This window comes from Trachypithecus francoisi, unplaced genomic scaffold (assembly GCF_009764315.1).
Source record: "Trachypithecus francoisi isolate TF-2019V2 unplaced genomic scaffold, Tfra_2.0 Lachesis_group2, whole genome shotgun sequence".
In the NCBI taxonomy this organism is placed as follows: domain Eukaryota; kingdom Metazoa; phylum Chordata; class Mammalia; order Primates; family Cercopithecidae; genus Trachypithecus; species Trachypithecus francoisi.
The window spans coordinates 111518612-111545401 of record NW_022681465.1 but is presented as its reverse complement, the minus strand read 5'-3'; the positions used below and the strand labels follow the sequence as shown (position 1 = coordinate 111545401).

The 26790-nt window shown below is 40.8% G+C and overlaps 1 protein-coding gene across 2 annotated transcripts in view; it reads left to right on the top strand.

Annotated features, from left to right (window-relative positions):
• The window catches only part of SIMC1 (SUMO interacting motifs containing 1), a 91580-nt gene that overhangs the window by 50973 nt on the left and 13817 nt on the right, over window positions 1-26790 (top strand). For both annotated transcript variants that reach the window (XM_033180107.1, XM_033180108.1), the window contains exons 5-7: window positions 10784-10938; window positions 19379-19531; window positions 21701-21829. In XM_033180107.1, coding sequence (XP_033035998.1) covers window positions 10784-10938; window positions 19379-19531; window positions 21701-21829 — 437 coding nt within the window. The remainder of the gene's footprint in view (window positions 1-10783; window positions 10939-19378; window positions 19532-21700; window positions 21830-26790) is intronic.

Genomic DNA, 26790 nt, shown 5'->3' with positions numbered 1-26790 from the left:
TGCATGCCCATGTGCCTCTCCCTGCCCAGCAAAGCATGATTCAACCAGGAGAAAACCTCCCATACCTTGACTCTTCCCTTGGGCCAGAAACAAAAGAGTGGACCATGCATACAATGTACTGACTTGTCTGGGGGCTGCAGGCATGAGCCACCGTGCCTTTCCTGGAGTGGGAGACTGAGATGGGAGTATCACCTGAGGTCGGGAGTTCTAGGCCAGCTCAGCCAACATGGTGAAACCCTGTCTGTACTAAAAATACAAACATGAGCTGGGTGTGGTGGTGCATGCCTGCAGTCTCAGCTACTCAGGCACAAGAATTGCTTGAACCCAGAAGATGGAGGTTGCAGTGAGCTAAAATCATGCCACTGCACTGCAGCCTGGGCAACAGAGCAAGGCTCTGTCTTAAAAAATAAAATAAGTGATGGGTATACAGTATATAAATACCTAACCTAAGACATTGATAACATAAATTGGGGTGGAGTAGTAAAGAAGGAGAGGTTTTTGTATGCAACTGAAGTTGTTCAACTAGATTGTTACAACTTTAAGATACGTTATGTAATCTCAATGGTAACTTCAAGTAAGATATCTATAGAATATACCCAAAAGGAAATGAGAAAGAAATCAAAGCATGTCACTACAAAAAAAAAATCAATGAAAAATGAAGGAAGGCAGTAACAAAGGAAAGGAGGCCTGAAAAAGCTACAAGACATATAGGAAATAATTAATATGGCAATAGTAAGTTCTTCCCTATCAGTAATTATTTTAAATGCAAATAGATTAAAGTCCCCAATTAAAAGACAGAGATTAACTGAATGGACTAAAAACCAGGATCCAACTATATGCCATCTACAGGAGTCTCACTTTATATGTTTTCAAATACCAAACTCTTGTCGCCAGGTGCAATGGCTCATGCCTGTAATTCCAGCACTTTGGGAGACCAGTGTAGAAGGATTGCTTGAAGTCAGGAGTTCAAGACCAGCCTAGACAACATAGAAAGACTCTGTCTCTAAAAAAAATTTTTTTTAAATTAATAGGCATGGTAGCACACACCTGTTGTCCCAGCTACTGTGGATGTTGAGGTGGGAGGATCCCGTGAGCCCAGGAGTTCTAGGCTGCAGTAGGTTATCATAATGTTACTATACTCCAGTTGGGTGACAGAGCAAGACCATGTCTCTAAAAAACAAAAGAAAGAAAGACTTGCTGAAAATGAAAGGATGAGAAAAGATATTCCTCACAAATAGTAACCCAAAGAGAGCAAGGGTGGCTATACTAATGTATGACAAAAAGATTTTAAGTCAAAAACTGTTACAGGTGGCAAAGAAGGACATTATATAATAAAAGGGTCAGTTCACCAAGGAGGTATAAAAATTACAAATATATATGCACTGAACATCAGACCTCCTAAATCTATAAAGCAAACGCTGACAGAATTGAAAGAAGAAATAGACAACACAATAATAGGGGAAGATTCAATACCCCACTTTCGATAATGGATAAAATAACCAGACAGAAAATCAATAAGAAAACAGAGGACTTGAACAATACTATAGGCCACTTCAGCATAGACATACAGAACATTCCACCCGAAAACAGCAGAACACACATTCTTCTCAAGTGTACATGGAATTTTCTCCAGATAGACCACATGTTGGGCCACAAAACAAGACTTAAACAAAATATAAAAACATTGACATTATACCAGGTATCTTCCAATCACAGTGGGATGAAACTAGAAATCAACAGCAGAATGAAATCTGGAAAACCCACAAATATATGACAACTAAACAACACACAACAGTGGTTCAGAGAAAAAAAAATCTCATGGGAAATTTTAAAATACCTTGAGACAAATTAAAATGGAAATATGACATACAAAAACTTATGGATGCAGCAAAAGCAGAACTAAGAAGTTACAGATATAAATAAATGCTTACATTAAAAAAGAAGATCTCAAACCAACAACCTGACTATATCTAAAGTAGGAAAAGAAGAAACTGAACCCAAAGTTAGCAGAGGGAGGTAATAGTAAAGATTAGAGCAGAGATAAATGGAGAATAGGGAAAAAAATAAACAACACTAAGATATGAGGTTTTTAAACATTTCATTTGTTTTGAGGCAGGGTCTCACTCTGTCACTCAGGCTAGAGTTCAGTAGCACAATTATAGCTTACTGAAACCTTGAACTCCTGGGCTCAAGCCATCCTCCAGCCTCAGCCTCTCAAGTAGCTGGGACAACAAGCATGTGTCACCATACTCAGCTAATTTTTTTATTATTTTTTGTAGAGATGGGAATCTAGCTAAGTTGCCCAGGCTGGTCTTGAACTCTTGGCCTCAAGTGATCCTCCCACCTTTGCCTCACTGAGTACTAGGATTACAGGCATGAGCCACTGCACCCAGCCACAGAGTTGGGTTTTTGAAAAGATCAAAACTGACGAACTCTTAACTAGATTAAAAAAGAGAAAAGATTCAAATTACTAAAATCAGCATTGATAGCTCAGCGATAGAGTTTTAAAAAATTACTAAAATCTGAAATGAAAGAGGGGGCATTACAACCAGTGCCACAGAAATAAAAAGGATTATAAGAGAATACTGCCAACAATTATACCCCCAATAAACTGGAAAACCTAGAATAAATGGAGTAATTCCTGGAAACCTACCAAGATTGACTCATGAAGAAATAAAAAATCTGAACAGAATAATAACTGGTAAGGAGTCAGTAATCAAAAACCTTTCAGCAAAAAAGCCTACAACAAGGTGGCTTCACTAGTATATTTGGCCAAACATTTAAATAAAAATTAACACCAGTCCTCTTCAGAGTTTTCCAAAAAACGGAAGGAGGATTTTATTTCAGCTTATTCTATGAGGCCAGCATTACCCTGTGATACGGTTTGGCTGTGTCCCCACCCAAATGTCATCTTGAATTGTAGATCCCATGATTCCCACGTGTCATGGAAGGGACCCGGTGCAGGGTAATTGAATCATGGGGGCGGGTTTTCCTGTGCTGTTCTCATAATAGTGAATAAATCTCATGATATCTAATGGTTTTATAAAGGGGAGTTCCCCTACACAAACTCTCTCGCCTACTGCCGTATAAGATGTAACTTTGCTCCTCATTTGCCTTCTGCCATGATTGTGAGGCCTCCCCAGCCATGTGGAACTGTAGGTCAACTAAACCTCTTGCCTTTATAAATTACCCAGTCTAGGGTATGTCTTTATTAGTAGCATGATACACCCTGATATCAAAGCCAGATCAAAAAAACTACAAGCAGCTGGACGCAGTGACTCATGCCTGCAATCCCAGCACTTTGGGAGGCCAAGGTGGGCGGATTGCTTGAGGCCAGGAGTTCAAGACCAGCATGGCCAACATGGCGAAACCCCATCTCTGCTAAAGATAACAAAAATTAACTGAGTATGGTGGCATGCACCTGAAATCCCAACTACTGGGGAGGCTGAGGCAGGAGAATCACCTGAACCCTGGAGGCAGGGGTTGCAGTGAGCTGAGATGGTGCCACTGCACTCCACCCTGGGCGATAGAGTAAGACTGTCTCAAAAAAAAAAAAAAGGAAAAGGAAAAAACTACAATAAAACTGCCAATCAATGTACCTGATAAATGTTGATGAAGAAACCCTCAACAAAATACTAATAAACTAAAATTCAACAGCACATTAAAAGGATATGCAGTCATCTCTTGGTTGACTACATGGGGGAACTGGTTCCAGAACCTCCTTTGGATACCAAAATTTGCAGATGTTTAAATCCTGTATAACCTATACACATCCTCTTATATACTTCAAATCATCTGTAGATTACTTATGATACCTAATACAAGGTAAATTACATGTAAATAGTTGTTATACTGCATTATTTAAGGAATGATGACAAGAAAAAACATTTGTACGTATTCAGTATAGATGTAAATTTTTTTCAAATATTTTCTAATCTTAATTGGGTGAATCCATGGATGCAGAACCCACAGATACAGAGAGCCAACTGTACACCATGAACATATGGGATTTATTCTTGGATGGTTTAACAAATGAAAATAAATGTGATACACCATATTACAGAATGAAGAAGAAAAAACACACGATCACCTCAATTAATGCAGAAAACACATTTGACAAAATTCAACACCCTTTCTCGATAAAGATACTCAAACTAGGAATAGAAGAAAACCACTTCAAACTAGGAATAGAAGAAAACCACTTCAACATAATAAAGGCCATTTGTGAAAAGCCCACAGTTGGTGTCATACTGAATGGTGAAAGACTGAAAGATTTTCCTCTAAAATCAGACATGTCTACTCTTGCCACTTCTATTCAACATAGTACTTCAAGTCCTAGACAGAGCAGTTAGTCAAGGGAAACAACTAAAAGGCATCCAAATGAGAAAGGGAGAAGTACAATATCTCTGTTCACAGGTGACATGATCTTATGTGTAGAATATCCTAAAATTCTACCAAAAAAAAAAAAAAAAACTAGTAAATGAAATAATAAGTGAATTCAGCAAAATAGCAATATATAAAACCAGCTCACAAAACTCAGTTGCATTTTTGTTAAACCAACAATGAAAAATCTGAAAAGGAAATAACACAATTTCATTTACAGTATCATCAAAAAGAATAAAATACTCAGGCATAAACCTAACTAACCAAGGAGGTTAAAGATTTGTACACTGAGAACTACAAAAAGTTGAAAGAAATTAGACACCAATAAATGGTAAGGCTTCCTGTATTCATGGAGTGAAAGACTTAATATGGTTAAGATGTCAGTACTACCCAAAGTGATCTACAGGTTCAACACAATTCCCATCAAAATCCCAACAACGTTTTTTTGTGTGTATGTGTAGAAATAGAAAATTCCATCCTAAAATTCATGTTGAATCCCAAGGGACACCAACTTTTAGTCTTTCAGAAGTTGGTGTCTTTAGCCGAGCATGATGGTGGGCACCTGTAATCTCAGCTACTCAGGAGGCTGAGGCCAGAGAATTGCTTGAACCTGGGAGGCAGAGGTTGCAGTGAGCTGAGATCTTGCCATTGCATTCCAGTGTGGGTGACAGAGTGAGACTCTGTCTTTTAAAAAAAAAAAAAAAAAGGTATCTTGCAAAGGACACCAAACGGCCAAAGCAATCTTTTTTTTTTTTTTTTTTTTTGAGACAGAGTTTAGCTCTTATTGCCCAGGCTACAGTGCGATGGCGCTATCTCAGCTCACTGCAACCTCCGCCTCCTGGGTTTAAGCGATTCTCCTGCCTCAGTCTCCCGAGTAGCTGGGATTGCAGGCGTGTGCCACCATGCCTAGCTAATTTTGTATTTTTAACAGATGGGTTTCTCCATGTTGGTCAGACTGGTCTTGAACTCCCAACCTCGGGGGATCCGCCCGCCTCGGTGCTGGGATTACAGGTGTGAGCCACCATGCCCGACCAATCAAAGCAATCTTGAAATAAAAAGAACAAAGTTGGAGTTCTCACACTTCTTGACTGTAAAACATAAAGCTACAGTAATCAAAGCAGTGTGGTACAAGAAAAAAGATAGACATATGGGATAGAGAGCCCAGAAATAAACCTTTGGTACATGGTCAAGTGACCTTCATTAAGGATGCCAAGACTACTCAGTGGTGAAAAGACAGTCTCTGAATGTCATAGGAAAAAGTGGATATCCACTTGTAAAAGAATGAAGTTGGGCCGGGCGCGGTGCCTCAAGCCTGTAATCCCAGCACTTTGGGAGGCCGAGACGGGCGGATCACGAGGTCAGGAGATCGAGACCATCCTGGCTAACATGGTGAAACCCCATCTCTACTAAAAAATACAAAAAAAAAACTAGCCGGGCGAGGTGGCGGGCGCCTGTAGTCCCAGCTACTCGGAGGCTGAGGCAGGAGAATGGCATGAACCCGGGAGGCGGAGCTTGCAGTGAGCTGAGAACCGGCCACTGCACTCCAGCCCGGGCGACAGAGCGAGACTCCGTCTCAAAAAAAAAAAAAAAGAATGAAGTTGGACTCTGAACATATAAAAATTAACTTAAAATGCATTAAAGACCTGAATATAAGACCCAAATCTATAAAATTCATTGAAGAAAGCATGGGGCAAAGCTTCATGACGTTGGATTTGGCAATTGATTTCTTGAATATGATACCAAACACACAGGCAGCAAAAACAAAAATAGACAAATAGTACTGCATCAAACTTCAGAACTTCTATGCATCAACAGAGTGAACAATAAAAATAGAAAACACAAAAGTAGAGTGAAAAGGCAGCCTATGGGATGGGAGAAAATATGTATTAATCATTTATCTGATGAGGGTTAATATCCAGAATATATAAAGAACTCCAGCAACTCAACAACAAATGAATAACCCAGTTTCAAAATGGGCAGAGGACTTACATGGACATTTCTCCTAAGATGCTATAGAAATGGCCAACAAACTTGTGAAAAGATACTCAATATAACTAGTCATTAGAGGTATACAAATCAAAACCACAGTGCAATGTCACCTCATACCCATTAGAATGGCCACTATTTTTTAAAAAACAAAAAATAAGTGTGGGCAAGGATTTGGAGAAATTAGAACCTTTGTGCACTCTTGGTGGGATTGTAAAGTGGTGCCACTGCTATGGAATACAGTGTGAGGGATGTGAAATGGGAAGTTGTTCAATGGATATAGAGTTTCAGTTTTGCAAGATGGAAAGTTCTGGGGATCTTTTACAGGACTGTGAATATACTTAACAATACTGAACTGTACACTTAAAAATGTTTAAGATAGGAAATTTAATGATAATGTGGTTTTTATAACAATTTTTTTTTTTCTTGAGACGGAGTCTCGCTCTGTCGCCCAGGCTGGAGTGCAGTGTCGCAATCTTGGCTTACTGCAAGCTCCGCCTCCCGGGTTCACGCCATTCTCCTGCCTCAGCCTCCCCAGTAGCTGGGACTACAGGCACCCGTCACCATGCCTGGCTAATTTTTTGTATTTTTAGTAGAGATTGGGTTTCAGCGTGTTAGCAGGACGGTTGTGATCTCCTGACCTCGTGAACCACCTGCCTTGACCTCCCAAAGTGCTAGGATTACAGGTGTGAGCCACCGTGCCCGGCCTTTATCACAATTTTTAAAGTTTTGTTAAAGAAAAAACAGATAATAACAAACATTACCAAGAATGTGGAGAACAGTAAGTCTCATACATTGCTGATGAGAATATAAATAGCACTTTGGAAAATGGTTTGACAGTTCTTTAAAAGTTGAACATAAATTTATTCACCCGGCCGGGCGCGGTGGCTCAAGCCTGTAATCCCAGCACTTTGGGAGGCCGAGTCGGGCGGATCTCGAGGTCAGGAGATCGAGACCATCCTGGCTAACCCAGTGAAACCCCGTCTCTACTAAAAAATAAAAAAACTAGCCAGGCGAGGTGGAGGATGCCTGTAGTCCCAGCTACTTGGGAGGCTGAGGCAGGAGAATGGCGTAAACCCGGGAGATGGAGCTTGCAGTGAGCTGAGATCCAGCCACTGCACTCCAGCCTGGGCGACAGAGCCAGACTCCGTCTCAAAAAAAAAAAAAAAATTTATTCACCCTATCTATTCCAATTCTAGATATAGACCCAACAAAAATGAGAATGTCTGTCTGTGAAAGACTTACATTCAAATGTTCAAAGCAGTGTTATGCATAATAGCCAAAATGTGGAAATAACCCAAATGTCCATGAGCTGGTGAATGGATAAACAAAATGAAATACTATTCAGTACTAAAAAGCAATGAGCTATTGATGCATACTATTAATACAGGCAAACCTTAAAAAAATTAAGCTAAGTGAAAGAAACCACACATAAAACATTACATATTATATGATTCTATTTCTAAGAAATGTTTAGAAAAGGCAGATCTAGAGAGACAGAAAGCAGATGAGTGGTTGCCTTGGCCTGATGATTGGAAAGGGAACTGTAAGTGCCCATGAGGGATCATTTGGGGTAATGGAAATGTTCTAAAAATAGATTATGGTAATGTTTGCACGACTCAGTAGGTTTACTACAAATCATTGAATTGTACTTTTAAAATGGCTGAATTTTATGGTATGCTAATAAAGTTGTTTTATTTATTTATTTTTAAGACAAGGTCTCTTGCTCTGTCACCCAGGCTGGAGTACAGTGGCATGATCATAGCTCACTGCAGCCATGACCTCCTGAACTCAAGTGATCCTCCTGCCTCAGCCTCCTAAGTAGCTCAGACTATAGGCATGGCTAATTTTTTAATTTTTATTTTTGTAGAGATGGGGTCTTGCTATGTTTCCTGGGCTGGTGGTGTTTCCTGGCCTCAAATGATCCTCCCACCTCAGCCTCCCAGAGTTCTGAGATCACAGGCATGAATGACTATGCCCAGCCCACATTATTTAACAAAAAAGAGAAGGAGAATTATTTCGGGGAAAAAAAGGTATTCTCAAGATGCAGCACTATTTTTGAGGAGTTGAAAGAGGTATATTATAATTACAGGTAGTTAGAGAGGGGAGAAAAAAGCAAAACTCTAGAAAAACAAAAAACTTCACAAGAAAGGAATGATTTTCTTAGTTTACTATCTGGATTTACTAAAAGTATTTAGTAAATACTTTTAACATAATCCTGACACTGTAAACACTATGTAGTTATAACATTTAGAATATATACAAAGCATAGGAGACAATTTTATTAGCCTTGATGATGTAAAATGGAAAGTATAGAAGATAAAGGTTGGAAGATGAAAAGTGACAGGACCTCTGAAAATAGTAGTGCTGGTGTAACATTCTTATCTTCCAAAATGGGGAGTCAAGAGATAACTGTCTGTAGGTGATAGAAATACACTTATTTTAGGAAGAGAAGAGGTGGGGGATTGGCCTAAGTAAATCCTTAGCTAGCATAGCAGAAATCAATAGGTAATGTCTACAGCTGATAAATCAAGAAATCATAATAAAAGTCTATTTCTTTAAAGATGTTTATGGTGACTTCTAGAAGAATTAGTTAAAAATTATTCTAGGATACTGGAGAACACAAGTAGTGGTGGAGAGTGGTGTCAGTAGAAGACTTTTTATCAAAAATCTAGCACAAGGCTGGGTGCAGTGGCTCACGCCTGTAATCCCAGCACTTTGGGAGACCAATGCGGGTGGATCACCTGAGGTCACGAGTTCAAGACCAGCCTGACCATTATGGTGAAACCCTGTCTCTACTAAAAATACAAAAATTAGCCGGGCTTGGTGGCAGGCACCTATAATCCCAGCTACTCGGGAGGCTGAGTCTAGAGAATTGCTTGGACCTGGGAGGCGGAGGTTGTAGTGAGCCGAGATTGCGCCACTGCACTCCAGCCTGGGTGACAGACCGAGACTCCAAAAAGAGAAAAAGAAAAATCTAGCACAGGTACTTGATTTTTTAAAAAAGCATTTGCATCAGTTATCAAGGATTAGAGAAAAATAAACACATGTGGAAGACAAAGATATTGTCACCTCCTCCCAAAAAAGAAAGAAATGATATGTATTTAGAATGGTCACTTAGTTTCCTACTGACTAAATCATATCCTGGTCCATTAGTTTATGTTCTGAGAAAATATATCTATTCCCTGGAGTTCGGATGTTTCCACATAGTCCCGAAATAGTTTGGTACCTCTCGTTCTTTAAAGTTTGAAGCCTAAGCTCCCAGCACTTGTCTCGTAGTAAAGGGAAACCAACAAATTGTGCATGCCTGCCTACTATGTGACAAGTACTTACACTGTCTTTGGTAAGGTTAGAATTATCCCCATATAGGTCGGGCGCGGTGGCTCAAGCCTGTAATCCCAGCACTTTGGGAGGCCGAGACGGGCGGATCACGAGGTCAGGAGATCGAGACCATCCTGGCTAACACGGTGAAACCCTGTCTCTACTAAAAAAATACAAAAAACTAGCCGGGCGAGGTGGCGGGCACCTGTAGTCCCAGCTACTTGGGAGGCTGAGGCAGGAGAATGGCGTAAACCCGGGAGGCGGAGCTTGCAGTGAGCTGAGATCCAGCCACTGCACTCCAGCCTGGGCGACAGAGCAAGACTCCGTCTCAAAAAAAAAAAAAAAAAAAAAGAATTATCCCCATATAAACTACGAGTACGCTAAGTTCTAGAGGGCTTAAATAAGGGACAGAGCTAGATCTAAAACAGCAACAAAAACTGAATGCTGTGTGCCTCCAAAGCCCATGCTCTTTAACTGTTTGTCAGTTAGGATCATTTCACCTGTAACAGAATACCCAACTCAGACTTGGCCCAGCAGTCAAGTTGAGCCAAGCCAACAACTTGGCTCAATCAGGTCCCATGACTGGAAGTTCATCAGCAGAGTGGACATCATGGCAGTTTGATCTAGCAGCATAGGAGTCATTAAAGAACCAGTTTCTCTTTCTCTGTTTTGCCATCCATAGTTTTGGGTATATCCTAAGGTTGATAGGTTCAGTGACAGGGAGAGATTAAATTCCCATGGCTGTCTCTTAAATCAAATGATCTACAATCCTAGAGACTCCAGTAGATATTTGATTGCCACTTCGGTGTTCGAAAATTATAATTATTTGCAGATGACTAGATCCTTTGAACAAGTAATAATACTTAAAAAATGGTTTCTGAAATCTTATAAGGTATGATTCTTTCAGCAGTCACCCTATTTGTTCTCTCTCATAATGACCCAGACTACCTACCCTCTCCTGGGAGCCTCTTTTTTAAGCACAGGCATACTTGTTGATGCATGGCCTTCTCTTGGGCTTAGTGTTTATGAGAGCCCAATGTTGACTGTCATCCAGGAGACTGAGAAGATTGACTTCTCATTCTTTTCCCCACAGGGACAGACTCTGCCTGGGCGAGTCCTTTTCCTGCGTTATGTCGTTCAGACCCTAGAAGATGACTTCCAGCAGACCCTGAGGAGACAACGGCAGCACCTGCAGCAGTCCATTGCAAACATGGTGCTGTCCTGTGACAAGCAGCCCCACAATGTCAGGTGAGCAGCCACCTGAGCCCTGAGATGGGAAGAGGTAAGGGATTATAGGTGGGCAGCTGCTGAAGCCAGAATATCAGCCAGGTGAAGTTTTCTAGTCAGTAGGTAGTATAGTAGGGCTAATTGTTAAAACTATAGATAGACCGGGTGCAGTGGTTCACACCTGTAATCCCAGTACTTTGGGAGGCCGAGGTGGGTGGATCACTTGAGGTCAGGAGTTCGAAACCAGCCTGGCCAACATGGCACAACCACGTCTCTACTAAAAATACACAAAGTAGCAGGGTGTGGTGATGCATGCCTGTAATTCCAGCTACTTGGGAGGCTGAGGTGGGAGAATCACTTGAACCCAGGAGGCAGAGGTTGCAGTGAGCCGAGATTGTGCCACTGCACTCCAGCCTGGGTGACAGAGCAAGATTCCATCTCAAAAATAATTAATTAATTTTTAAAAATAAAACTATAGCTAATCATAAAATAACCCCCTCCTGATAATCATAAAAGAAACCAACAATGCGGCAGGCACCACATTGCTTGAGTGATTTTTCTCTCAAGACCAACAGACTTCTTTTGGTCTATTTCAGTATTGTCCAAACAACATTATGAGATCTAGGGGAGAACCTTATATAAAACTTGTCAGTTTCTATTAACCTGCATTTATTCCTATCCCCCGATGAACCTCAATATAAATCTCATTTGTCACTACTAGTTTCTGAAAAGTAATATCTGTAACAATAGGTCATGTAGCTGACAAGGTATAGATAGTAAGCATGTGCTCTTTTTTTGCAGAATCAGAGTCAGAGTTTCTGGAAGCATGGAACTACTATATGCTTATACCAAGGGGGGAAAGTATGATCTTTAGGGTAGGGGATCATGGGCTGGAATTTTTCTTTTGGAACTACAGACAGCCCTGACTCATGATGGTTTGACTTAGGATTTTTTGACTTTACATTGGTACTGAAGTGATAACCATTCAGTAGAAACTATTCCTCAAGTACCCAACAAACATTCTGTTTTTCATTTTCAGTATAGTATTCAATAAATTCCATAAACTGTTCAACACTTTGTATAAAATAGGCTTTGTGTTGCATGATTTTGCCCAACTGTAAGCTGTCAGTGTTCTGAGCACATTTAAGGTAGGCTAAGCTAAGCTACAATGTTCGGTACATTGGGTGCATTAAATGCATTTTCAACTTAAAATATTTTCAGCTTACAATGGTGTCTTAGTCCCTTTGTGTTGCCATAAAGTAATGCCTGAGACTGGGTAATTTATAAAGAAAAGAGGTTTGTTTGTCTCACAATTCTACAAGGTGTACAAGAAGCATGGCTCCAGCATCTGCTTCTGGTGAGGGCTTCAGGAAGCTTCCACTCATGACAGAAGGTGAAGGAGAGCTGGAGTATCACCTGGCAAGGAAGGAAGGAAGACCGGGAGCAAGGGTATAGTGCCAGCCTCTTTCAAACAGCCGGCTCTCAAGTGAACTAATAGAGTGAGAACTCACTCATTACTATGAGGATAGTACCAAGACATTTATGAAGGATCTGCCTCCATGACCCAAACATCTTCCACTAGGCCCCATCTCCAACACTGGGGATCACATCAACATGAGATTTGGAGGGGACAAATATCAAAGCTATATCAGATGTGTTTATCCAGATGTAACCCCGTCATATGTTGAGCATCTGAACATCTCTTGCTTTTATGGAAAGGCTCTTACTAGAAGGGTGTACCAGCATCTCTTTGTTCAGAGCAGCATTGAAACTCTTCCACTCATACTTACGTTCTCATATGTTCTTACGTATTTGTTGAAGTATTCACAGGTCAACATGGGGTATTGACTATGATAAATCCTCTAATAAAAAGGAGGACATTTCATTATGTTTTGGGCATTGGTCAGCTTTCCCACCCCCTTAGTTTGCATGCCCATATTTATTTCCCTATATGTGGTATTGTATCTAAAAATTAAATCTTAATAATTTTAGGGGTGCAAAATCAGTAAGCAGAGGATCAGCAAAGAGCACAAGACAACACAGTTGAATTTTAAAGTGAAAAATTGGCCAGGCGCAGTGGCTCACGCCTGTAATCCCAACACTTTGGGAGGCCGAGGCGGGCAGATCACCTGAGCCCAGGAGTCCAAGACCAGCCTGGCCAACGTGGTGAAACCCCGTCTCTACTAAAAATACAAAAATTAGCCGTGCGTGGTGGCATGCGCCTGTAATCCCAGCTACTTGGGAGACTGAGGCAGGAGAATCGCTTGAACCTGGGAGGCAGAGGTTGCAGTAAGCCGAGATCACACCACTGCACTCCAGCCTGGGCAACAAGAGTGAGACTCTGTCTCAAAAGCAAATAAAAAATAAATTTTAAAAAGTGAAAAATAATTTATATAATAAGAACAATTCCAGTTATGCTTTGCTGCCTAGGCATTAGAGTGAGTGGGATACACAAGGCACTGTTCTCTCGGTTGCTTTCATTTTCACCTCTTGTGGTGCGAGCCTCTCACTGTACAAGGTATGACCTTGGGTTTAAAGATAGACATTTGAGGCTGGGCACAGTGGCTCACACCTGTAATCCCAGCACTTTGAAAGGCCAAAGTGGGCGGATCACTTGAGGTCAGGAGTTCGACAACAACCTAGCCAACATGGTGAAACCCCATCTCTACTAAAAAATACATGTAAAAAATTTTTTTTTTGCTAGGCATAGTGCCAGGCACCTGTAATCCCAGCTACTTGAGAGGCTGAGGGCAGGAGAATTGCTTGAACCCAGGAGGTGGAGGTTGCAGTGAGCTGAGATCGTGCCATTATACTTCAGCATGGGCAACAGAGGAAAACTCTTGTCTCATAAATAAATAAAGGCATTTTGGGCCAGGCATGGTGGCTAAGGCCTGTAATCCCAGCACTTTGGGAGGCCAAGGGGGACAGATCACATGAGGCTAGGAGTTTGAGACCAGCCTGGCCTCAAAACCCCACCTCTAGTGAAAGTAGAAAAATAGCCAGGCATGATGGTGCACTTCTGTAATCCCAGCTACTCGGGAGACTGAGGCATGAGAATCATTTGAACCTGGGAGGCAGAGGTTGCAGTGAGCCAGGATTGCGCCTCTGCAATCCAGCCTGGGCAACAGAGCAAGACTCTGTCTCAAAAACAAAACAACAACAACAAAGATAGGCATTCTTGAGGGGTGTTTGTGACCTGTAAATCTAGGCCAGGTCCTCTGTTTTGTGCTTACTCAATGAAAAAAATCATTTGTTTCAGTTGGCAGGAAAATGAGCTATCTTTGATTCATTAAGAAATGGATATTAGACTGAGTTGGTGATTACAAGGATGTATGCATGTATTTATCTAAATTCATCAAACAAAACTTTGGCAATTTATTATATGTAAATTATACCTCAAAGAGGTATTTTTAAAAAGAGAGAGAGATGATCAGTCTCCATATGACCCCCTCTTAAGGGATTTTCTTTTCTTTCTTTCATTTTGAACTACACATACGAACAGTAGGCTAGTTTCTACAAGACTTCAGAAATACGTCTCCAGGTCCCCTCACCTGCATTTTTGTTTCTCTTTAATTGGTATTTTTAATGTTTACCTCCATATGACAAAATAACATGCTTTCAGTGCTGCTTCTTGATTTTTCATTGTTAACCATTATCTGTTGACTTCTCACATGAAAGATAAGGAGTTCGCTCTTTTTCCTCCCCACATTCCCCATCACACACATATTTCCCAGCCCCTGTATCAGTAATATAATTATAATTTTTATATCAGTGTTCAATGTTTCTATTACTATAACTATATATGCTAGTCAGAATTTTACTAAGTACTAAACCGTGATTGCTTTTCCTTTTATTCATATCTTTTTGTTTTCCCTAAGGTTAATAATTATCCTATTTTTAAGTTTCTTGCTTTCCTTGTACATATCAGAATTCAACCCCAAATTCTTTCCTAGTGGACACCCTCCCTAGGAGGGTGTCAAGGTTCTTGGCGTCTTCAACAAAGAATTGGACAAAATGTATAAACAAAGCAAGGAAAAATGAAACAACAAAAGCAGAGATGTATTGAAAACGAAAGCACGCTCCACAGGGTGGGAGCAGGCCCAAGCAAGCAACTTGAGAGCCTGGTTACAGAATTTTCTGGGGTTTAAATACCCTCTAGAGGTTTCCCATTGTACTTGATGTACACCCTATGTAAATGAAGTAGTGGCCTACCATCAGTTTGATTAGTTGTGGGAGGGGGGCAGGGTTGCAAAGGGAGAAACCTCTGATCCTTTTGTTACTTGGGCATGGAAAACTGGGGTTTTCCTTTTGATTTAGTTCTAGGAATTCAACATGAATTGGCCATAGGTTCCCTGCCTCCAGACCCTATTTTCCTGCCTCAGTTGGTCTCAATATCCCCTCAAGATATTTATTCACACTGGGTTGTCCTATTAGTTTCTTCTAAAAAATCTGAGGTAGAATGTTTTGATCTCCTTCAATCTGGATCACTCGTCCTCTTTTCCAGTCTTCATTGTAAATCTGAGAGTCCCTTTAATGCTTTTCAAGGTTGGATGACTTGTTTGTTTGTCCTGTCTTTCTCTTTCATGGCTCATACCTTCATTTAAGGAATCCATTCCTGGTAGCTTTCTAAGAAAGGTGTATGGGAAGTAAAGTTTTTGAGATCTTGTTTGTCTGCAAATGTCTTTATCTTCTCATACATTGATTGATAATTAGGCTAAGGATAGATGATTTGCTTAGAAATAACTTTTCTACAGAACATCAAAGGAAATCTTCCATTGTCTTCTAGCTTCCAGAATTGTTGTTAAGAAATCATAAGTAGCTGGGTGTGGTGGTTCACACCTGTAATCCCAGCACTTTGGGAGGCCAAGGTGGGTGGATCACTTTGAGCTCAGGTGTTCAAGACCAGCCAGGGCAACATGGCAAACCCCCATCTCTACCAAAACTACAAAAAATTAGCTGGGGGTAGTGGCACACACCTGTGGTCCCAGCTACTCAGAAGGCTGAGGTAGGAGGATCGCTTGAGCCTTGGAGGCAGAGGTTGCACTGAGCCAAGATTGTGCCACTGTACTCCAGCCTGGGTGACAGAGCAAGACGCTGTCTTGGAGGGGGAAAAAAAAGAAGACATAAGCTATTTTGATTACTGAGTCTTTGTATGTGCCCTGGTTTTTCTCTCTGGAAGTTTGTAAAGTTCTCTTTTTGCCAAATGTACCTGTCCTAGGTTTATACTCATCCATTGTGTTGGGCATTCAGTGGGCCATTTCAGTCTGGAAAAATGTCCTTCATTTCTAATAAACAGGATTTTTCACTTTTGTTATTATCTTTCTAATTTCCCAGAGCTCTTTTATTTTTTCTCTGTGTCTTCCTTATTAAAATTAATCAATAAGCCAGGCATGGTGGCATGTGCCTGTAGTCCCAGCTGCCGGAGAGGTTGAGGCAGGAGGATCACTTGAGCTCAGGAGTTCAGTGAGCTATGATGGTGCCACTGCACTCCAGCCTGGACAACAGAGCAAGCCCTCATCTCTAAAAAATAATAATAATAGGCTGGGCACAGTGGCTCAGGCCTGTAATCCTAGCACTTTCAGGGGCCAAAGTGGAAAGATCGCTTGAGGTCAGGAGTTCAAGACCAATCTGGGCAACATAGCAAGACCCTGACTCTGCAAAAAATTAATAATATAAACTGTATTCTTATTTTCTTCTTTCCTGGATCCATACCATCTCATATCTTTGATTTTGCTAATCAGAATTTTCATTTTTGTTTGTTCTCTGTTTCTCTTCTACATAATGTCTGTTTTCTCCGAGTTGCTTTTTTGAGAGGAAGGAGAGGTATTTCGGTCTCTTTCCATAGATGTCTGGTAAATGTTGGTAGTCTATCCATATTTAAAGGTGCGAGACTCAAAAGATAATGGAAGCTCTGAAGACATGAGAGGACTTGTCATTTCTGCACTTCCCTGTAGGTGGAACTGATTTCTCATTTCTTTTTTCTTTTTTTTTTTTTTGAGACAGAGTCTCACTCTGTCGCCCAGGCTAGAGTGCAGTGGCGCGATCTCGACTCACTGCAAGCTCTGCCTCCTGGGTTCACGCCATTCTCCTGCCTCAGCCTCCCAAGTAGCTGGGACTACAGGCCCCCGCCACCATGCCCAGCTAATTTTTTGTATTTTTAATAGAGACGGGGTTTCACCGTGTTGGCCAGGATGGTCTCCATCTCCTGACCTCGTCATCCGCCCGCCTCGGCCTCCCAAAGTGCTGGGATTACAGGCATGAGCCACTGCGCCCAACCCTGATTTCTCATTTCTAAGAAAATTTCTTGAGTCAAGGTCTTTCCTCTTGGGCTGGTTCAGTTTTACAGAGAAGACATCCAACCTCTTACATGAAGGATGAAGACAGGATGCCAAGGTGTTGGAAGACATGTGTGAGAAGATGACAAGGGTCTCTGCATTCAGCATGCATATGTTCATTTAGTGCCCCATTTGCTTCAGTATCTGCTTCCAAGCCGTGCCTGGTATCCCAGTCCAGAGACCATCTGATTTACCTCTCCACAAAGTTAACTTGTAGTCTGCAGGACTGGGGAAGATCTGGAGGTCTAAAAATTTCTTAAACAGCTTTCAAGCCATCCTTTTTTTTTTTTTTTTTTTTGAGGTGGAGTCTCACTCTGGTTGCCCAAGGCTGGAGTACGGCAGCCCGATCACAGCTCACTGCAGCTTTGACCTCCATGGGGTCAGGTGATCCTCCCACCTCAGCCTCTTGGGTAGCTGGGACTACTGGCATGCACCACCACGCCTTGCTAATTTTTTGTATTTTTAGTAGAAACAGGTTTTCACCATGTTGCCCAGGCTGGTCTCAAACTCTTGGACTCAAGCAATCTGCCCACCTCAGCTTCCCAAAGTGCTGGGATTACAAGAGTGAGCCACCATGCCTGGCCACCTCCTACTTATTTCAGTTTACCTCTCTTTCACTGTCACTTCAGAGAAACCTGGTGCTGCCGCTTACAGAGCTTATTGAAGTTGGTTTTTGTTTTTTTTTTTTTAAGTAAATAGGATTAAATAGGATAGCTCTTCTCTGCTGCTGGCTTAGGATTCAGCTTTCTCAATTCCACTAAGTCAATTAAAATGTATTCCTTTGCCTCATTCATAGGCTTGGATTAAACATCATCTTAAAAAAATATGGCACATTGGCTTTATTTGCTTAGTTAATTGGTTGCCTTTAATTTTATAATCAGCATCTCTCAACCTACTCCCATATCAAAGACTAAACCCTTGATAATTACCTCACCCCTCATCCATCAGCCTGAGCAACATAACAAGAACCCATCTCTACACCCCTTCTCAGTCACCTTGCACCCGAGGTGATCGTCATTCTGCATGGTCATCATTTCATTTCTTTGCTTTCTATGTAGTTTTATTGCATATACATATATTCCTGTAAATTTTTTTTTTACTTTAGTTCCTTTAGCTCTGTATTAAAAGGTATCATGCTGTATGTAATCTACTGAGGATTTTATTTTTCACTTACTATTTTATAGTACCAAGACTTGTCCATATTGTTGCCTGTCACTGTAGTTTATTCATATTGACTACTATGTAATATTCTATGAGTATCCTTCATTTGCCTTCTACCTTTCAAAATTTCACTGCTATCATCTTCTCCCCTCTTCTCTTCTTCCTTGTAGATATTTTTCAAAAGTTATTTATTGTAATATTAGTGGGGTTTTGGAGGAAACAAAACTAGGTGTGTATTATTCAATCTACTATTTTTACCTAGGTTACCTAAGTGATCATGAAAAGTAGTTTTGACTATATGAGATGTTTTTACCTTACTAACTTATAGAGCCTCAGCCCTGTATAAAGTATGATTCCACTGTGCACACTGTAAACCTTAGTTGTTAACATTAATAGGTGACAATAATATAGAGCTGGCAAGGACTTCTATGGTCATCCAGTCCAACTTTCCACTTGGTTTAGAAATGTTCCTGGTCAGGAAGGCACAGATAGTACTGTTTGACCCTGGAGTTACTTTTGAATACTTATAAATACTTATAACTCAAAGAAAAATGTTGATATTTTAGTGAGTTTTTTTTTGTTTTTTTTTTTTTTTTGTAGAGATGGGTTCTTGCTGTGTTGCTCAGGCTGGTCTCAAACTCTTGGTCTCAAAAGATCCTCCCACCTCCGCCTCCCAAAGTGCTGGGTTTACAAGCATCAGCCACCATTCCTGGCCTTTAGTTGGCTTTTATAGCCTTACTGCAGTTAAATGTGATGTTTTTGTTAGACTTGTTTAATTATTGAAAATAGCTGAAGGGCCCTTTTGTTGCCTGTGGGGAAATCCAGGGATCTGGGGGCCCAGGTTAAGGCTGTGGTTCTGAGCACCATAAATACAACAGACATTGAAACCTTCTCTTTATTTATTTATTTATTTTTTCTGCACAGGAAAGAAAGAATAAACCTTTTCTTTCTTTTTTCCATTGCAGGGATGTTATCAAGTGGCTGGTCAAAGCAGTAACTGAAGATGGATTGACTCAGCCCCCAAATGGAAATCAAACATCTTCAGGAATAGGAATCTTGAAGGCCGGCGGTAGCCACCCTTCTTCCCAGCCCAACCTGACAAAGAACACCAATCAGCTGTAAGGGGCAGGCAGTTATCTTTCCTGGGGTTTAGTATTTTAGAGAACAGCACCAATCCCTAAGAGCAGCTTCCCCCAAATTAACAAGATCTTAGAACATAGGCTGATGCTTATTCAAGACTTAGTTTAACTAAAGGCTAATTTTCTAATTTAAAAGGTAGAACAAAACCAGATGCTTTCACCCCTAGAATGAACAGGACTTCACAAAGTGAATACAAAGTCACAACGCAGACACAAAACAAATGCTAGAGAACACTGCCCTTCATTTCCTGCATTTCAGGAGACAGTAAAGGGTTACAGCTGCTCATCACTTTAGGTATCTGTTGCCATAGAGAAGGAGTGGTGTGTAATGCGAGTTTTGTTAACTTCGAGTCCTCAAGGACCTGGCTTTCTCTCCCCAGGTCCCGGGAGGAAAATAGCAGTTCAGCCTGCAGGTTCCAACACACGAAGGCAGGTCTCATCACCACAGACTGGACTGGAAAGAAATTCATGGCATTTCTTTTTTTTTTTTTTTTTTTTTTTTTGAGACGGAGTCTCGCTCTGTGGCCCAGGCTGGAATGCAGTGGCCGGATCTCAGCTCACTGCAAGCTCCGCCTCCTGGGTTCACGCCATTCTCCTGCCTCAGCCTCCCAAGTAGCTGGGACTACAGGCGCCCGCCACCTCGCCTGGCTAGTTTTTTGTATTTTTTAGTAGAGACGGGGTTTCACAGTGTTAGCCAGGATGGTCTCGATCTCCTGACCTCGTGATCCGCCCGTCTCAGCCTCCCAAAGTGCTGGGATTACAGGCTTGAGCCACCGCGCCCAGCCATGGCATTTCTTTTATGGAGTTGAGAGTGGCCTTGGCATTTTTTGAGAGATGCCAGGAACCCAGTATTCCATGTCAATCATATTAAAAGCCAGTCACACTGGACATTTCAAATATAACATTTGTGTCTGAATTCACAATCTTATATTATAATCTGGTTGCAGCAACCTGATTTTTATGAAAGGCCTGCAAGTTTAAATTGTTCCCTAAATTATAAATAATTATAACTAATTTAGGAAACAATTTTATGTCTAAAGGGGAATGTTTTGCAACAGTGAAGCATTTGGGCAGATTGAGGAAGGCCCTAAAGTGGCATTCTCCCACAGGGCCACATAGAGACCCAAGAGGGAGGTGGTGGACACCGTTCCTTCAATGGAAGCTAATATCATATAATAATCATCATAATAAATGTTTATAAATACATGTTAGTAGAAGTAGCAATAGAGTCCCCTAAAAGTCAATTTTGTTATGATCTTAACAACAATAATAGGTTGCTACCACTTATCACTAGAGTCCCTATCTGTGACATATTTTATATAGCACTCACAACTTTACAAAATAGATTATATTATTGCTCACCCTTTTTATACATGAGAACACTTGGACTCAGAGCAGTTTAGTAACTTGTCAAAGGTTGAACAGCTTATTATCATTATAGAGACAGAATCTGAGGCTAGAGCTCCTGATCTGGCCCACCTATTGTGTTGCTAGCTGCAGATTTTCTTAAAGTAAAGCCTTTCTTCCATCACAAATAACACGTTAGAAAAGACTGATGTCAGGCCAGGCTCACCTTTCTGAGAGGTTACCCAGACACCTAATGCCACATCAGGCTGGCTGTCTCCCACCGTTAGATCTAATGAGAGAGAAGGTCAGGTTCCACCAGGGGAGGTTCTGAGACTGAACTTAGTAAGAAACTATTGTAAAGGAAACAGTAACAGGAGAAAACTGTATGGCAAATACATGTTTTCTCCTGTATCAAGGAAATTTAAATCATTTTAAGTCACTCTGGACCTGTTTCTTCATCTACAAAATAAGGAAGTTAGAGATCAGATGATCCTTATAGTTCTCTAGATCCTTAAGGTTGTGTGGTTCTATTTTTGAATTTAAAAGCAGCTTGCTTTTACAGCTCAACCCCAGGTTCTGAGAGGTTCAGATAGTATGTTCTGGCAAAAGGGATTCAGGTAGGTGAAACTGCTAAATAAAAGCATGCTGATGGCTTGAGTAGTTCTCCCTGACCTTGTGTGTGCTTTATAAGTCCTTTAGTAGTCTCTACTCTCGATGTACACTGGTGGGGACTCCTTCCAGCCACAGAGTGGCTCCTTGCCAGACCCTCACACTCATATGTGTCCTATGTTCTGGACTCAGGATTGTGTGCCAGCTTCAGAGGATGCTCTCCATAGCCGTAGAGGTGGACAGGACCCCTACCTGCAGCTCCAATAAAATTGCTGAGATGATGTTTGGGTTTGTGCTGGACATTCCTGAGAGGAGCCAAAGGTGAGTCTTAGTTTTGTTGGGGAGAGCGGTTATTTAAAAGAAAAAAAGAAAGAAAGAAACCTCTTGGAAATCATTTTTATTAGATTAACTTTTCTATCTATGTTACCTGTCAGGAACAGAATTTTACAAGAGAAAATTCCAAACTAATTAAGATAGGAAGACAATAGTAGAAGGATTATTCTCATGTCTTTAACTTTTGGAAAGGAGGTTCTCAACTAATTATTATTATTTACAACTGAGATATAATTTCTTGGGAAGAGGCACAGTACCCTAAATGGAGCCTAAATTTTCTAACCTTATCAATTTGCCTAACAGTTTTACTCTTCTTTCAATATTTAACTGTTAAGGCTGGGTGCGGTGACTCACGCCTGTAATCCCAGCACTTTGGGAGGCCTAGGCGGGCAGATCACCTAAGGTCAGGAGTTCAACCCAGCCTTGGCCAACATGGTGAAACCCTGTCTCTACTAAAAATACAAAACTTAGTTGGGCGTGGTAGTGCACACCTGTAATTTCAGCTACTCGGGAGGCTGAGACACAAGAATCACCTGAACCAGGAGGTGGAGGTTGCAGTGAGCTGAGATCGCTCCACTGCACTCCAGCCTGGGTGACAGAGTGAGACTCCATCTCAAAAAAAATAAAAATAAAGGGCGGCTGCGGTGGCTTACACCTGTAATCCCAGCACTTTGGGAGGCCAAGGTGGGTAGATCACAAGGTCAGGAGATTGAGACCATCCTGGCTAATGCAGTGAAACCCCGTCTCTACTAAAAATACAAAAAAAAATTAGACAGATATGGTGGTGGATGCCTGTAGTCCCAGCTGCTCTGGAGGCTGAGGCAGGAGAATGGCGTGAACCCTGGAGGCGGAGCTTGCAGTGAGCTGAGATTGCACCACTGCACTCCAGCCTGGGCGACAGAGCAAGACTCCGTCTCAATAAATAAATAAATAAATAAATGTATTTATTTAACTGTTAAGCCCTGCCTTCTCTGATCTTTATCCATAGGCCTGGCGTAAGTGTTCACTAAAGGTTTGGTGGGTGAATGAAATAGATATATCCAATATTAGATGGGAACTAGAGATGACCCAAGAAAGGAAAGAGTTGGACCTGTAGAATGACCCCAGATAGTAAGAATTAGGAATTCAGTTTCTCTAAGCATGAATTAGTGAAGTATTTCATTAGGAAGGGATAAAGAAATGGTTTTTGGATAAAACCAATGATTCCTTCCTTGAGCCAGTAATTTTAAAATCCAGAGGAAGAAAAATAAACTGGAATGAATATGAATTCATGAACAATTGCTGGTACAGGAAATAAGTATAAGAGAGTCATTGTGTAGTGGTGACCCTTGGGGAAATTATGGTGTATGTTTGTCTGCAGTTCATCTCCATCAGCTCCATGTCTGCTTCCTATCTCCGTCCCTAAACTGCCAGCTGGCAACCAAGACAACTATTGTGCAGCTCTGGTTTCTTCTATTACAAGAAAATGTCATGCCAAATAGTACTGTAATAGGACTTAATTAAAATACTCTAGTAAGATTAAGACATTTACTGAGCCTCTACAATGTGCCAGTCATTGTCACATTATCTCATTTGTTTTCTGGGTTTTTTTTTTCCCTGTTTTTTCTTTTTTTAATTTAGAAACAGGGTCTTGCTATGTTGCCCATGCTAGTTTTGAACTCCTAGGCTCAAGCATTCCTCCTGCCTCAGCCTCCCAAAGTCTGGGATTACAGGCATGAGCCACCACACCCAACCTTATTTATTTTTCTTATAATGTTATCCCTATTTATTTATTTATTTATTTGTTTTGAGACAGTGTCTGACTCTTGTCACCCATGCTGGAGTACGGTAGTGGGATCTCAGCTCACTGCAATCTTCGCCTCCTGGGTTCAAGCGATTCTCCTGCCCTAGCCTCCTGGGTGGCTGGGATTATAGGTACACACCCCCATACCGAGCTAATTTGTGTATTTTTAGTAGAGATGGGGTTTCACCATGTTGGCCAGGCTAGTCTCAAACCCCTGACCTCAGGTGACCCGCCCACCTCAGCCTCCCAAAGTGCTGGGATTACAGGCATAAACCACAACACCTGGCAATGTTACCTGTATTTAATGAATAAGAAAAGCATTCAAAGAGGTGGAGTTAACTAGCTTAAGTTTATGTAGCTAATCAGGTTCAGAATCCAAATTTAAACCCAGGGCTGCTTAATCCCAAATTCAGTATTCAAAGGAGGCAGTATGTTGTAGTGGTCAGACAGAAGAAAGTGCACATGAATACCATGCTTGGCTCTAACACTTTGTCAGGAGTATTTCATTTGGGTCCAGTTCCTCTACTATCCATTCATATAAGCCCAGATGCTGGTAAGAAATGGGAAAGCTAAGGAATGGGTAACAAAAACAAATTAGGAATTAAAACAGATGAACATGATTTTTACAAAATCTGGCCCTACTTTAAAATTCTCTCAGAAGGGGCAAATTGACCACTCACTCAAATTATACTAAAAGATACTTTACTTGGCCTTTACCTTGATTTATTTTAATTTTCTAAAGATTAAGTATAATTTATATACAATTAAATTATGTAAACTAACTTGCATACATACCATCCAGTGAGTCTTGACAAATGCATATAGCTTCTTGACCTATCATTTTCTAATTGCTCATTAGTAGGGTATAGAAACCCTGCAACCTTAATAAATTAACTTATCCTAGTAGGATTTTTGTTTGTTTTCTTTAGGATTTTCTACATACACAATCATGTTGTCTAAAAATACGGTTAACCTTATCCTTCCCAATCTGTGTATGCTTTTGCTTTCTTTTTCTTACCTTATTGCATAGGCTAGTATCTCCAGGAAAATGTTGGAGAAGCAGTGAGAGTAGACATTATTGCCCCATTCCTGATCGTAGGGTGAAAACATCCAGTTTTTGACTATTAAGTGTGACGTTAGCTATAAATGTTTCATAGGTGCACTTTGTCAGATTGAGGGAGCTTCCTTCCACTTCTAGTTTATTATTTTTATGAAGAATGAGTATTGACATTTGCCAAATATCTTGTTTCCATCTATTGAGATAATCATAGTTTTTCTTCTTTATTCTGTTGATGTGGTGTGTTACACTGATTAATTTACTCATATTAAGCCAACTTTGCATTCCTGGAATAAAAACCCTACTTGGTTGTGATGTTATCCTTCTTATATATTGATGGATTCCAGTTGCTAATATTTCATTAAGGGTTTTTGCATCAATGTTTACAAGGGATATTGATCTGTAATTTTATTTTGCTGTAATGTTTAATGTTTTCCATAATGTTTCCTTATGCATATTGAAAGAAGATAAGTTGGCCAGGCTGGTCTCGAACTCCTGACCTCAGGTGATCTGCCCACCTCAGCCTCCCAAAACGCTGGTGTGAGCCACCACACGCAGCCTTCTGTGAACAGAATTCTAAGATAAGTTTAAAAAGCAAAATACAAGAGTATGTATATTAAATATACATATCTTTTTGTAAAAAAGGATACATTAAAAATACACACAATTTTGATCATTTGTTTAAAAAAGAAACAAAGTTAAGGTAAGCCACAGACTAATAAAATTGCTTACATATAGAGAATGGGTGGGAATGGGATAAAAAGGAGAAAAGGTACTGGGCTGGGTGGTAATGGTGGCAGTGGTGGTGGTAAACACTTCCCTGAATATGCCTTTTTGTGTGGCTATAAACACTTCTTAGAGTCATGTTAAACCACTTACTCCTGAGGTTGCACATTTTTTATGTAAAAAATCAGACCTTGGCAATGACCTTGAGCAGTAGGATACAAATAACTCTCACAAGCTTGGCGTTCCAATAATGGAACACTGGGCATAAATTAAATGTTTTTTTTTTTTTTTTTTTTTTTTTTTTTTTTTTTTTTTTTTGAGGCAGTGTCTCGCTCTGTGGCCCGGACTGGAGTGCAGTGGCCGGATCTCAGCTCACTGCAAGCTCTGCCTCCCGGTTTACGCCATTCTCCTGCCTCAGCCTCCCGAGTAGCTGGGACTACAGGCGCCCGCCACCTCGCCCGCTACTTTTGTATTTTTAGTAGAGACGGGGTTTCACCGTGTTAGCCAGATGTCTCGATCTCCTGACCTCGTGATCCGCCCGTCTCGGCCTCCCAAAGTGCTGGGATTACAGGCTTGAGCCACCGCGCCCGGCCAATTAAATGTTTTACATACACAAAAAAAATCAAGTTCATGGGGTGCCAAAAATGGAATACAAACAGAAACAAGTTAACCTAACTGTACTTTAATAAAATAAAGCAGAGCTAGCGTGGTGGCATGCACCCACAGTCCCAGCTACTCAGGAGGCTCAGGTAGGCAGATCACTTGAGTGAAGGAGTATGAGGCCAGCCTCGGCAACACAGCAAAATCCTGTTGGTAATTAATCAATAAAAATGGGGTAAGGAGTGGAGTGACAAGCCCAGGTAACTTTTTTTTAACTTTTTATTTTTATTTTATTTTAAATAATTGTAGATTCACAGGAAATTGCAAAACCTTTTACAAGTACTGTGTGTCCTTTACACTGTTCTCCCCCAGATACAAGGAGAACTATAACTATAGTACAATATCACAAATAGGAAATTTACATTGGTACAATCCAGGACTTTATTCAGTTCTACCCATTTTCATGCAGTCATTTGTGTGAAGCTCTTTTTAGTTCTATTACATGTGTAGATTTATATAACCATCACTGCAGTCAAGATGTATAACTGTTCCATCATCACAAGGATTCCTTGTGCTACCCTTTTATAGCCACAATCATCCATCCTCCCCAGCTACTGGCAAACACTAATCTGTTCTCTGTCTGTGTCAAAGTCACTTAAAACACAATATTTGGACTAAATGTCACAATGGTAAAGACAAAATGAACTCTAGTTAGTAGGTTTCTTTTTTGCAGAGATTCAAAAACTATTTTATGTGTATTCTAGGATTAAACATATAAATACA